Genomic DNA, 14,561 nt, shown 5'->3' with positions numbered 1-14,561 from the left:
AGAATCATATTAATTTCATTACCACTCATGCTGCTGAGCCAATATATGCTAAGTAAAGAAATTAATTATACTATGTAATAATAATATATTCTTTGTCTGAAGAAGAGTCCCTAGATTATATAAAATCATAAGACTTAACTTAGAGAAAGATAGAGTACACACATTTTTCCATATTCTTCCCTCTAAACTAAAAATTCTAGTCACTATATCTAAAACAAACATAAGAATATCTGATGTGGAGAGAACAAGGCAGACTCACTAGGGACTTCAGAGACCTAGGGAACAGGAATGGTGAATTCCCTTGGTTTTCATTTTTGACTCATATATCCTGGGCTGGGTGGTGGAGAATCTGCAACCCAGAAGGCCAATGGATGCAGACCAAAAAAAAAAAAAAAAAGTCCAAGATATGCCCACTTCCTCTAAACGAAAGACAAGGAAAGGGCAGCCAAGCAAGACAGAAAACTCTTAGACAATAACGGATCAATACTCCAGGCAAACACTAAAGAATAAAACTTCATCCTTGACTCCAACCCCACTAGTAAAGGCCAAGTGAAGAGTCTACCTTCAGACTCCACGGAAATATATGAGGCACCCCTGCCCTGCACCAAGATGGTGTGAGAGAAAGGGCTGGGGCTGTCATCCCTGCCACATTAGAATGTATCCCCTGCCCTGGCAATGGCAGTGGAAACTATGTGGAGACTGTGAACTTCCACTCCCATCAGACAGTATGGAGATACCACTGTTTCCTTCGAGGGTGGTGTCACAGGAGGTCCAGTGGACAGTCAGGGCTTTCACAACCACCAAACAGCAATGAGGCCACCCTGTGCAGTATCAGTGGAGGTGGAGTGGGGAGCCATAAGAGGCACTTCTACCCTCTGTCAGATAGGTGCCAACAGAGGCCCCATCGGAAGCCTGAACCCTCACACTGGCACAGCAGGAATAAGGCACATTTATCCCCCCCCCCACTTGGAGGCTATGTGGAGAACTCTATCTGATGAACCTCTTTCCTTGCAAGTACAGTATCATAGGAGACTTGCTAAAATGAGATCCAGAATCCTATATCATAATATTTAAAATATCTACATTTCATTAAAAAGTTTTTGTCATACCAACAACCAGGAAAATTTCAACTTGAACAAGAAAATAATCAATAGACACCAACACTCAGATGATACTGATTATAAAATTATCTGATTGGAATTTTAAATAAACCATTATAAATAAAAATGCTTCAGTGAGCAACTATGGCCATACATGAAACAAATTTAAAAAAAAATAGAATAAGAAAAATAGAATAAGAATAAAACAAAGAATAAGAAGCATAAAGAAGAACCAAATAGAAACTTGAGAACTGGAAAATACAATAATCAAAAGAAACAAAAATACACAAAACATAACTCAATGAATGGGCTTCATAGCAGAATGGAGAGGACAGAGGGACAGATCAGTAAATTTGAAGATAAAGCAGTAGAAAGTTACCCTAGAATCTAAACAATAGACAGGGAAAAGAAAAGAAATGACAAAAAAAAGAGAGAGAGAAAGCCCTGTGGAACTATTGAAAAAGATATTTTTGTCATCCAAATCCCAGAAGGGAGGAGAAAAAAAATAGGGCTGAAAAATATTTAAAGTAATAATGGTTGGAATTTCCTAAACATGACAAAAAATATAAACCTACAGATTCAAGAAGCTGTGTGAATGACAAACAGGATAAACTTAAAGAAATCTGCAAAAGACATGTCAACATTAAACTTCTAAAGACTAAAGAAAGTCTTGAGAGCAACAAGAGAGAAATAGCACCCATTTTAGCTTAGAAAAAAAGACTCCAAAATAAAATGAAAGTAAATAAATGGGTACAACCACACAAAACACATGTGAGAAAAATAAAACAGTGGTCATATCAGTATCAAACAATGTTAAATTTTACGGCAACAAGCAACTAATGGAAAAGACACTTATAATAAAAGAGATTAAAATTGACAATGAAGATTGAAGTGTAATTAATATGTATAAAACCAGTAACACAGTATTAAAATTCATAAAGCAAAAGCCATAAGCTATACAAGGAGAAATAGACAGCAAGAGCTTATCAATAGAAGACTAACTCATTAATGTTAACTCATACACATAAAACTGCATACACATATGCAGAAAAAAAGTTTATAGAAGTTTGAACATAATTAGTAAGGTATGTCTAATCATTGTAAACCAAACTCTGTTCCCTAAAAAAAATTATATTTTTTTCAAGTATCCATGAAACATTCACAAAAATTGAAAAAGAAAGTAAATCAATTCCAAAAAATATGTTTTATGGTATTCTATGATCACAAAGTAGTAAAACAAGAACTAATAACAAAACTAACTCCCTACCAGGGAAAAACCCACCACACTATACTACTTGGGTGTTTCAAAATCTCCTTCTTAAATAATCAATGGTTCAAAAAGGGCAAACAAAACCAGTACTTCAGAAATTTAAAAACAGCAATAAGGACATTCACATCCCATCAGGTAAAGCCAATTCAGAAAATAGAGGAAAATTTATATTCCAAAATATTTGTGTTAGTAAATAAAAAGTGATGAAAATAAGTGGGAAAAAAACAGTAAAATAAACTTAAAGTAAAAATGAGGAAGACTAAAGTAAAACATAGAGAAAATTGTATTATTTAATAAGTTATGTTAAGTCAAGTGACCAGCAATCTAGACAAAAGCAACTCTTGTAAAAGTAATTTGGTTCACCAAAATTACTTCCAAGTGTATAAAGTACTTAGAGATAATGAAAAAAAATCTGAGAGTACTAGAATTACCATTAGAATTTTTAAAAGTTATTTTGGAAAGCCATATTATAAATCTTGACAAAAATTCAGAGCCCATAAAAGAAAAAAAAAAAAAATCCATGGTGTTTTGACTTAAAAGAAGTAAAAAAAATTCTCCAAGGCACAAAACACATAAAAAGTATCAAAAATTTTTTTTAAAATGGAAGAATAAAAGACCAACTTTTTAAAAATAAGCTAGGAGTTCTTATGTATTAGTAAGAAAAGAATCTATGATATCCATAGATCTTATGAAAAGATGATAAGCATCATGCATAATGTAAGAAATCCAAATTAAAGTTCCATTTATATAACATCTTTAGATTTTTATAATATGCTAGTTTGACAAAAGAAAATGGCACATTGGTAATCCTTCTCACTAAATTTGCAAATCTCTTTGTAAGAAATTTGATACTATCTGTCACCAATTAGAACCCGTATTATTTTATTTAAAAAAAGTCTTCTGGTGACTTACCCCACAGATACAATGGTATATACGAATAAAGACTTCCATAAGGCTATTCACTACAGTCTTGCTCATAGTACCAAAATATTTTAAACAACCTACTTGCCCATCAATAGTGGTGTGGTAAAATAAATCTTATTTGATGCAATAAATCCTATGCAGCTGATAAAAAAACAATGAGGCAGGTCTATTATATGTACTAATTTGGAAAAATCTTGGGAAATTTTACTTGTAAAAGAAGGAAATTTCACACTATTATGTATCTATATTAACTTTTTGGGTAAAAAAGGATTAAAGGGTAAGAGAGATACACATATATATGCTTTACTAGGTATGGACTATTTCTGGATATATTCAGTCATTTATCCACTCAATTCAAAAATACTTATTTAATGCCAGTGCCTGTTTTAAACATATGGAACATAGAGATAAAATACATAATATCCCAGATCTGAAACTTGCTTTCTAATGGAAAAGAGAGTGAACAATGAACATAATAAGTGAGTTATATGTATATTAAAAGGGAATAAACTCAATGTTAAGAGAAAAAATAGAGCATGATGTGGGGCTCCAAAGAGGTTTATGGGTTGAAATTTTATTTTATTTATTTTATTTTATTTTACTGTATTTTGTTGGGTTGAAATTTTAAATCTAGTGGTGATTCCACCATTAATTGTACAGCTGTAACTGTCTTTTAAATAAACAGAATTTAAAACTTTCTTTCATTTGGTACTAAAGTCAAAGGCAGAAAAGAAAGTGTCATACAGATTGAATTCAAGTACGAACTCTGTTATGTATTAAACAAATGTCTTTGGGCAAATAAGAAAAAAAAAAATCTCTAATGTGTGTCCCGCTAGCTGGAATAGAAGGAAAGGTTGATGAGAAGTCAGAAGTTCTAGATTGGACTCTCAGTTTTTATCTTTCTTGGCTACTCAAGCCTGAGAAAGAATTAAGTCTCTAAGCTTCAGCTTTCTCAAGTGTAAATAAGAATACTGTTACCCACATCAGAGGGATATTTGTGAGCATTAAATGAGATAATTCATGTGGAAAATATCATTATGTAAAAATACTATAAACTAGAAAGTATAAATGACAGGCCTTTGGCCAAATCTAGCCACAAGTGTGTTTGAATTGGCTGATACAGTTTTGGCTTCCACAGTGCTGTAAAGCAATTTTAATTAGTTGCCAACTTTCAAAGATTAAATGATTTCATATAAAGTATGGATTTTGAGTTTTCCTGAAAAAAAAAAATCCTATTAGCTGGCTATACTGGGCCTATATTCATGGCAAAACCAACTAAATGTGAGTAGTGCTTACTCTCCTATTGGGGGCACTTCCCATCGGTGGGTCATTTTCTCCTGACGATGAAGGCTCCATCTTCCTTACATCTGCTTAGCTTTTCTCACTTGCATCTTACCTCCTCTTCACAGCAATTTGTGTGTGCGTCGCCCAACACTGTACGCTAAAGTGCTTTGCAGATTTCAGCACAAAGTCCTTAAGGAGTAAGCTGCTTGTCTGTCTTCTTTATCAATTATGAGATTAAATATATAAAATTCTCCTATGCCAATCTGGGATTGACCTCTGTTTGTTCGCTAGAGCATCTCCAGTTCCCAAAGTACACCAAGCATGTAGTTATAAGCACAATAAAAGTGCGTAATGTGATTGAAAGCGTGGACGAATGATCGTCCTTACTACCTTAAGGTCACATTTGAGTAGTTGTTTTAACTTGAACATTTTCTTATGCTTTTGCTACTAGATATGATTACTCTATCTGAAACAGAGAAAAATGTTTGTTCAGGTGACATTTTTATTCAGTTTGGTATATGTATGTATACATATACATATGTATACATATGTGTATGTATATGTATATTTTATTTTTACTGTAGGATGTCCCCAAACAATGTATGGCCCAAATTGTGAGCTAAAATGTTCCTGTAAAAATGGTGAACTTTGCAGTCCTGTGGATGGAAGCTGTACCTGTGGTCTTTGGGGGACAGGAAATTACTGTGAAAAAGGTAAGTTGTTTATCACCTTCTTTTATTCAATAAAATTCTAGGACATACTCCCATTGTTTTATAAAATATAGTAGGGACCTGTGAAGAGGCTATTTTCCAGTAAGTTCATGAAACTTCTTCATAATTATGACTCCATTTCCAATAAAAATAGTGTCATGTTAATATTGTTGTTTTGTTACCTTGTTACCAGAATATCACATGAAAATTCTTAAAACCCCTAAGTAATTGAAATGGTATTAATTAATGTGAACGAGCTCGTATGAGACCTAAACCCCATTCCCCCTCCAGCTCTGTTTAAGCCTGAAGCCTTTGTGGATGGCAGGTTTGCTGGACCTTGAGTTTCTTGGCATGATACAGAACACCCTCAACCATTGAGGCTGGCAGGGTGGAAGACGCGGGGCCCTGGCTAGAGCTAGTTCACATGAAGAGTGGGCCCAGCTAGGGGCACCTGGGTGGCTCAGTGGGCTAAGCGTCTGCCTTTGGCTCCGGTCATGATCCCAGAGTCCTGGGATGGAGCCCCACATAGGGCTCCCTGCTCAGCGGGGAGTCTGCTTCTCCCTCTCCCTCTGCTGCTCCCCATCCCTCTGCTTCTTCCCCTGCTTGTGGGCATTCTCTCCCTCTCTCTCAAATAAATAAATAAAATCTTAAAAAAAAAAAAAAAAAAGAGTGGGCCCAGCTGCAAGGGGCAAAGAGGAAGACTCTGAGAACAGAGGTCTCCCACCTTCACTTCATTTAGAAGAAATTATTCATGTACCACCATGAATATTTTTTTACTTATAGGTGACATGCATGTGCTTTTCAACTAACATGTATATTATAAAACATATATAAAGGTCTAAATTGATAAAGAATGAATAAAGATAAATATCAATGGTTATTCTCATGTTTTCTTTCCGAATCACAATTGACTGTTCTGTGCAACACTGGAGAGTTTGCTCCCTATTTAGAGCACGATATTGTAGGAGATGATGTTTTATTTTGGCAGAATAGAGAGAAAGGGTTCTGACGGTGAGGCTGCATGTGGGTAGGAGCACTGTGTGGGGACCTAACTTTGGAGTACCCTGAGTGGAAAAAAACCCACAGGGAACTTTTACCCGAGTGGTTTCACCTATGGGGGCTATTACTCTTTGGATCTGTGGCCCTAACATACCATTACAATGGGTGTGATTACCCACCATCCTTTACCACTAATTCGACTGTCATGAAACTTCGCAGCATGGCATAAAGATAGCACCTTGCAGGGAGAGTGGTTAGATCCATATGCTAACTCCCGCACTGCTGATACAATGCTCTGTGCCTTTGGGAACATCACAGTCTCTCCAGGAGATGGTTTTCCCATCTGGAAGTGAGGGTAAAGACACTTCGAAATGACAACCCTTCTAAATCTAGCATCAAAGATTGTTTTTCGGGGATTATTTTTTTAACATGGATATTTTCCCTAATTTATGGAAAACAGTTTTTTTTTTGTTTTTTTGTTTTTTTTTTAAGTAGGCTCCATGCCCAGCATGGAGCACAACACAGGACTTAAACTCATGACCCTGAGATGGAGACCTGAGCTGAGATCAAGAGTCAGACATTTAACTGACGGCGCCACGAGGCGCCCCACATGGAAAACCGCTCTTACCAATTTTGTGATATTTGGAATTACTAAATCAGAATAACAGCAGTACTTTAAAAATAGACAGAACCATCATGTTCATATTAGTTTTTTTTTTAATTCCAAGTTGGATAATTCTCTGGCATTTTGGAATATGAGATATTTTAACTTCTGATTCTATCATTTAAATTGTTAATATGGAACATTTCAAACATATGCAAGAGTTGCTGAGTCATTGGGTAAAATACAAACATAATTTTGCAACATATTATAAAAGTCTCCATGTGGGGTTGTACCATTTTGCTTATTCACAAGAAATATATAGAATGCCTATTTCTTCACAGCTTTACCAAAAGAATATGTTATCAAAATTTTGGTGAGAAATGTCATATCAATGGAGTTTTAATTTCATTTTTATTATTATGAAAATGTGTATCATCCTCCTTAATGGTTCAGGATCTTTTACATTTTTTCCTATAAATTGTTTGTGCATAACCCTAACTCATTTTTCTATAAAGTTGTTGGCTTTTTCTACTCTAATATTAGAAGTTCTGTTTATATATACATATATATATGAGATATTAACTCTTTGTTGTGAATTATTCACCTTCATTTGGGAAAATTTGTCTTTTGTCTTTTTACTATGCCTATAATATGTTTGCCACCTGATTGGTTATCTATCAATGTGTAAGAAACCACCCCAAAGCTTAGAGACTTAAAACAATTTATTATTCTCTCATGATTCTGAGGATTAACTGGGTTCAGCTGAGTGACCTTCTCTTAGATAATAGCTGGGTTGGAGCTCTCTGGACACTCAACTGGGTGGGAATAGAGACGATAACCTTCTCATTTACACATATGCCACCTCGCTGTTCCTCCACATGGATTCTTTCTCCTTATCTTAGTCAACTTGGACTGCTAACAGAATATTATAAATGAGGTGACTTAAATTTTTTTTACAGTTCTGTAGTCTGGGAAATCTAACATTAAAGTGCCAGCCAACTTGGTTCCTGGAGAAAGCCCTCCTTTCTGATTTGCGTATGGCCTTCCTGTCATTTTTATCCTCTCATGGCAGACAGAGAAAAAGTGTGAAAGCTCTCTCATGTCTCATCTTATAAGGACATTAGTCCCATCATAAAATTCCACCCTCTTTTGTATGGCCTTTTTCTCCAACAGGATAATTGGGTTTCTTACGTGACTGCTGATTTCCCAAAGCAGAAGTCATCAGGTCTTCCTAAGGCTTGGAGATGATGTAACATCATTTCCACCACATCCTATTGGATAAAGCAAGTAATAGAATCAACCCAGATTCCATGCGGGATGGGCAGCACAAGAGTGTGAATCCCAGGGGATGTGGTTTATTAGGAGCATCTTTGGATTATAGATTCTGCATGATTTGAAGTTTGTTTTTGTTTGTAATAAAATGTATCTTTTTCCCTCTATTTTTTAAAAATTTTGAGTCCCATTTTCAAGTTTTATAGAAATTCACCCATGTTTTCTTTTAATACTCGTATGTCATTCTTGACATTTAACTTTCTGATCAATTTTAAGTACTTTTCTTGGGGTATGGTGTAAGGAATAGATCCATTTTCCCTTTATATGGCTTTTCTGTTATCATAATGCAGTTTTTACAAGTCTATCTTCCCCAGATATCAGAGGCAGCCTTCATCAAATACTAAACATGTATATGCAATTAGGTATAGTTATGGATGCTCTGGTTTTTTGTTTTGTTTTGTTTTGTTTTGTTTTGTTTTGTTTTTTTTAAAGATTTTATTTATTTATTTGAGAGAGAGAGAACGAGAGACAGAGCATGAGAGGGAGGAGGGTCAGAGGGAGAAGCAGACTCCCTGCCGAGCAGGGAGCCCAATGCGGGACTCGATCCCGGGACTCCAGGATCATGACCTGAGCCGAAGGCAGTCGCTTAGCCAACTGAGCCACCCAGGCGCCCCTGTTTTGTTTTTTAAAGATTTTATTTATTTATTTGACAGACAGAGACACAGCAAGAGAGGGAACACAAGCAAGGGGAGTGGGAGAGGGAGAAGCAGGCTTCCCACCGAGCAGGGAGCCCGATGTGGGGCTCGATCCCAGGACCCTGGGATCATGACCTGAGCCGAAGGCAGATGCTTAACGACTGAGCCACCTAGGTACCCCAGATACTCTGTTTTATTGGTCTGTTCATTTATATGCAAATGAAATACTATTTTATTATGAGTCTTTATTATATATATTTGATACTGACAGGGCTAGCCACCCTTCATTGCTCTTCTTTTTCTGGGATTTCCTGGCACAGTTGTTTTTTTTTTTTAAAGATTTTATTTATTTGACAGAGAGAGAGACAGCGAGAGCAGGAACACAAGCAGGGGGGAGTGGGAGAGGGAGAAGCAGGCTTCTTGCCGAGCAGGGAGCCGGATACCGGGCTTGATTCCAGGACTCTAGGATCATGACCTGAGCTGAAGGCAGACACTTTCCCGACTGAGCCACCCAGGCATCCCATTATTCCACATTTTGTGTATATTGGGACTCCTGGGTGGCTCAGTCAGTTAGGCGTCTGCCTTCAGCTCAGGTCATGATCCCAAGGTCCTGGGATCGAGCTGGGAGTCAGACTCCCTGCTCGGTGGGGAGCCTGCTTCTCCCTCTTTCCCTGCTTGTGTTCTCTCTCTTGCTGTATCTCTCTCTGTCAAATAAATAAATAAAAATCTTTTAAAAAGTTGTATGTATTTATGCTTTTGTCTTGATTTGGTTAGCTAATGATTTGTCTGCTTTTATTTTTTGATCAATTCTGTTTATTTCTGTCCTTAAACTCATTACAACAAATTCAGTTGTCTTAACTAGAACTAATGCTTCCGTGGTTTCTTTTTCAGAAAGTTCTCCTGGTTATTATGGCCCAGGCTGCCATTTTAATTGCTCATGTCAGAACAATGGAGTTTACAATAGGTTTTCTGGAAGCTGTGAGTGCCTCCAAGGTTACCACGGAAGGGACTGTTAACGTGGTAAACAGAGATAATGAGTGGGCATTATGGTGTTGACAAGTTTTAAGCTTTAAAAAACTGCTTTAAATCATAAAAGTAATACATTCACATTACATAAAATTAGATAAACTGTTAGTGATTTAATGTATATTCGTACAATGGATTTCATATCTCTAATTTAAATTCGAGATACTGACAAATGCCATAATCAGTAATTAAACTTGTTCATTCTTTTTGTAACTCTTGTCCAAAAAACAATTCTCTGGTTCCATGATCATCTGGAATATACACAGCAGAGGAGTCAGCTGCCAGACTTTTTAAGCAAAGTTATTCTCCTTCTTCTGGCTGCCTCTAAGCAAAATATAGACAAGGAAGCTGTTTATTTTGTATTAATCTAGGCTTAACTCTGAAATGTCTGTTTTCAAGTTCTCCTTAAACATATTTATATCACTTATTCGTTTGGACTCAATATTTTCATCTAAATGGGGCGCCTGGGTGGCTCAGTCGTTAAGCGTCTGCCTTCGGCTCAGGTCGTGATCCCAGGGTCCTGGGATCGAGCCCCGCATCGGGCTCCCTGCTCAGCGGGAAGCCTGCTTCTCCTTCTCCCACTCCCCCTGCTTGTGTTCCCTCTCTCACTGTGTCTCTCTCTGTCAAATAAATAAATAAAATCTTTAAAAAAAAAAAAAAAATATTTTCATCTAAATTAGGAAAAGGAGGAATTATACAATAATTTGTTTTAGGCATCAGGGATCCCTGATGGACAACAAAGTTAACAAATTAAGATGTGAGAGCTTAGGCTCTAGAGTTCGTTATATATGGCTTAAATCTGCCATATAAAAGATGTATAAACTACTAACTTCTGTAAGTTTCAGTTTCAACAAATGTAGAATGGGGATAAGAATAACACCTCCCTCCAGAGGCGGAGCAAGATGGCGGAGGAGTAGGAGACCTGGATTTCGTCTCCTCTCAGGAATTCAGCTGGATAGGGATCAAACCATTCTGAACACCTACAAACTCAACAGGAGATCAAAGAAAAGAAGAGCAACAACTCTCTGAACAGAAAAGCGACCACTTTCTGGAAGGTAGGACGTGCGGAGAAGTGAATCCGAGGCGATATTCGGGAGGATAGACGGCGGGGGAGGGGCCTCCGACGGCCGCTTCTGGCAAGTGATAGAGCCACAGAGCACAAAATCGGAACTCTTAGAAGTCTGCTCCGCTGAGGGACGTCACTCTGGTGGCGAAGTGGGGGGTGGAACCCTCGCGGGACAGTGTGTTCTCAGGACCCTCGGGGTCACAGAAAGACCGGGGGTGCCTGAGTGCGGCAGAGCTCCCAGGTATCGGAGCAGGGAAGCCGGCTGCAGAGACGGAGCCCAGGCGCGGGCTCTCAGCTCGGGGTTGCTATAAACCGTGATCCGCGGCACAGTCGGGCCACTGCTCCTCCAGCAGGGACCCAACAAGCGGCAGATCCGGGGAGACTCACCTTCTTCCCCCGGGAGGAGAGGTGCGGGAGCGCACCGCGGGGATCTGCTGGGTTTGGAGACTCCACCCGGGGTCGGGTGCCAGATAGAAAGGCGCGGTCACAGGCCGGGTGAGCGCGGAGTGCGGCCGGAGACCGGGGAGACGGGAGTGACTGACGGCTTTTCTCTGGGGGCTCGCTGAGGAGCGGGACCCCGAGTTCTCGGCTCCGCCGGGGCGGAGACTGGGAGGCCACCATTTTCACTCTCCGCCTCCAAAGCTGTACGGAGAGCTTGCAGGGAACAAAAGCTCCGGAGAGCAAACCCGAGCGGATTACTTAGCCCGGACCGGCAAGGGCGGGGCAATTTTGCCTCCGGCAAAGACATTTGGGAACCACGGCAACAGGCCCCTCCCCCAGAAGATCAGCAAGAACAGCCAGCCAAGACCAAGTTTACCGATCAATGAGAACGGCAGAACTCCAGCGCTAGGGGAACACTGCACATAGAATTCATGGCTTTTTTACCATGATTCTTTAGTCTTTCAAAGTTAATTATTTTTTTAACTGTCTTTTTTTCTTTTTTCCTTTTTTCTTTTTTTTTGAATTTTTCTTTTTCCCTTTTTCAACCAACATCTTATCAATCCCTTTTTTTAAAAAAAAAACATTTTTATTTTTCATTTTTAAAGTCATATTCTATCCCTTCATAGTAGTTACCCGTATTTTTGGCATATATATATAAGTTGTTCTCTCTTTAAAATCTTGAGATAGTTTCTTCTAACAGATCAAAATATACTCTAAATCTCTAGTGTATGGGTTTTTTCTACTCCCCTGCCTGATCACATTCTCTCCCTTTTTTCTTTCTTTCTTTTTTTTTTAATCCTCTTCTTTCTTTTTTCAAACAACTTATCAAATCCTTTTTTAAAATTTTTTATAATTTCCATCTTTACAGTCATATTCCATCCCTTCATCATATCAACCCTTATTTTTGTACATATATAAGTTTTTCTTTCTTTAAAATTTTGGGAGGGACTTTCTTTTAACAGACCAAAATACACCCAAAATCTAGTGTGTGGCACTGATCTATAATCCAGCCTGATCATATTTGATCACATTCTGTTTTTGTTTTGTTTTGTTTTGTTCTGCTTTTGTTTGTTTTTATCTTTATCTTTTTCTTTTTTCTTTTTTTCTTTCCTTTTCTTTTTTCTCTCTTTCCCTTTCTTTTCCCACTGCTTCAGGTCTTTTCTGATTTGTTTAGAGTATATTTTCTGGGGACGTTGTTACCCTGCTAGCATTTTGTTCTCTCATTAATCTATTCTCCTCTGCACAAAATGACAAGACGGAAAAAATCACCTCAACAAAAAGAACAAGAGGTAGTACCGACTGCCAGGGACCTACTCAATACGGACATTAGTACGATGTCAGATCTAGAGTTCAGAATCATCACTTTAAAGATACTAGCTGGGCTTGAAAAAAACATGGAAGTTATTAGAGAAACCCTTTCTGGAGAAGTAAAAGAACTAAAATCGAACCAAGTAGAAATCAAAAAGGCTATTAATGAGGTGCAATCAAATATGGGGGCGCTAACTGCTAGGATAAATGAGGCAGAAGAAAGAATCAGTGAGATAGAAGACCAAATGATGGAAAATAAAGAAGCTGAGAAAAAGAGAGATAAACAACTACTGGATCACGAGGGCAGAATTCGAGAGATAAACGATACCATAAGACGAAACAACATTAGAATAATTGGGATCCCAGAAGAAGAAGAAAGAGAGAGAGGTGCAGAAGGTATAATGGAGCAAATTATAGCAGAGAACTTCCCTAATTTGGGGAAGGAAACAGGCATCAAAATCCAGGAAGCAGAGAGAACGCCTCTCAAAATCAATAAAAATAGGTCAACACCCCGACATCTAATAGTAAAACTTACGAGTCTCAGAGACAAAGAGAAAATCCTGAAAGCAGCTCGGGAGAAGAGATATGTAACCTACAATGGTAGAAACATTAGATTGGCAACAGACTTATCCACAGAGACCTGGCAGGCCAGAAAGGACTGGCAGGACATATTCAGAGCACTAAATGAGAAAAATATGCAGCCAAGAATACTATATCCAGCTAGGCTGTCATTGAAAATTGAAGGAGAGATAAAAAGCTTCCAGGACAAACAAAAACTAAAGGAATTTGCAAACACGAAACCAGCCCTACAACAAATATTGAAAGGGGTCCTCTAAGCAAAGAGAGAGCCTAAAAGGAACATAGACCAGAAAGGAACACAAACAATATACAGTAACAGTCACTTTACAGGCAATACAATGGCACTGAACTCCTATCTTTCAATAGTTACCCTGAATGTAAATGGGCTAAATGCCCCAATCAAAAGACACAGGCTATCAGATTGGATTAAAAAACAAGACCCATCGATATGCTGTCTGCAAGAGACTCATTTTAGACCCAAAGACACCCCCAGATTGAAAGTGAGGGGGTGGAAAACCATTTACCATGCTAATGGACACCAAAAGAAAGCTGGGGTGGCAATCCTTATATCAGACAAATTAGATTTTAAACCAAAGACTGTAATAAGAGATGAGGAAGGACACTATATCATACTTAAAGGGTCTATCCAACAAGAAGATCTAACAATTGTAAATATCTATGCCCCTAACATGGGAGCAGCCACTTATATAAGCCAATTAATAACAAAAGCAAAGAAACACATCGACAACAATACAATAATAGTGGGGGACTTTAACACCCCCCTCACTGAAATGGACAGATCGTCTAAGCAAAAGATCAACAAGGAAATAAAGACTTTAAATGACACACTGGACCAAATGGACTTCACAGACATATTCAGAACATTCCATCCCAAAGCAATGGAATACACATTCTTCTCTAGTGCCCATGGAACATTCTCCAGAATAGATCACATCCTAGGTCATAAATCAGGTCTCAACCGGTACCAGAAGATTGGGATCATCCCCTGCCTATTTTCAGACCACAATGCTTTGAAACTAGAACTCAATCACAAGAGGAAAGTCAGAAAGAACTCAAATACATGGAGGCTAAAGAGCATCCTACTGAAGAATGAATGGGTCAACCAGGAAATTAAAGAAGAATTAAAAAAATTCATGGAAACCAATGAAAATGAAAACACAACTATTCAAAATCTTTGGGATACAGCAAAGGCAGTCCTAAGAGGAAAGTATATAGCAATACAAGCCTTTCTCAAGAAACAAGAAAGGTCTCAAATACACAAC

At 38.0% G+C, this 14,561-nt stretch overlaps 1 protein-coding gene across 2 annotated transcripts in view; it reads left to right on the top strand.

Annotated features, from left to right (window-relative positions):
* The window catches only part of LOC118548702 (uncharacterized), a 627,159-nt gene that overhangs the window by 596,101 nt on the left and 16,497 nt on the right, over positions 1 to 14,561 (top strand). For both annotated transcript variants that reach the window (XM_078069499.1, XM_078069492.1), the window contains one exon: positions 5,163 to 5,291. In XM_078069499.1, coding sequence (XP_077925625.1) covers positions 5,163 to 5,291 — 129 coding nt within the window. The remainder of the gene's footprint in view (positions 1 to 5,162; positions 5,292 to 14,561) is intronic.

Source organism: Halichoerus grypus, chromosome 1 (assembly GCF_964656455.1).
Source record: "Halichoerus grypus chromosome 1, mHalGry1.hap1.1, whole genome shotgun sequence".
Classification (NCBI taxonomy): Eukaryota; Metazoa; Chordata; class Mammalia; order Carnivora; family Phocidae; genus Halichoerus; species Halichoerus grypus.
The sequence above is the reverse complement of the archived record's forward strand: the minus strand, read 5'-3'. Positions and strand labels throughout refer to the sequence as shown.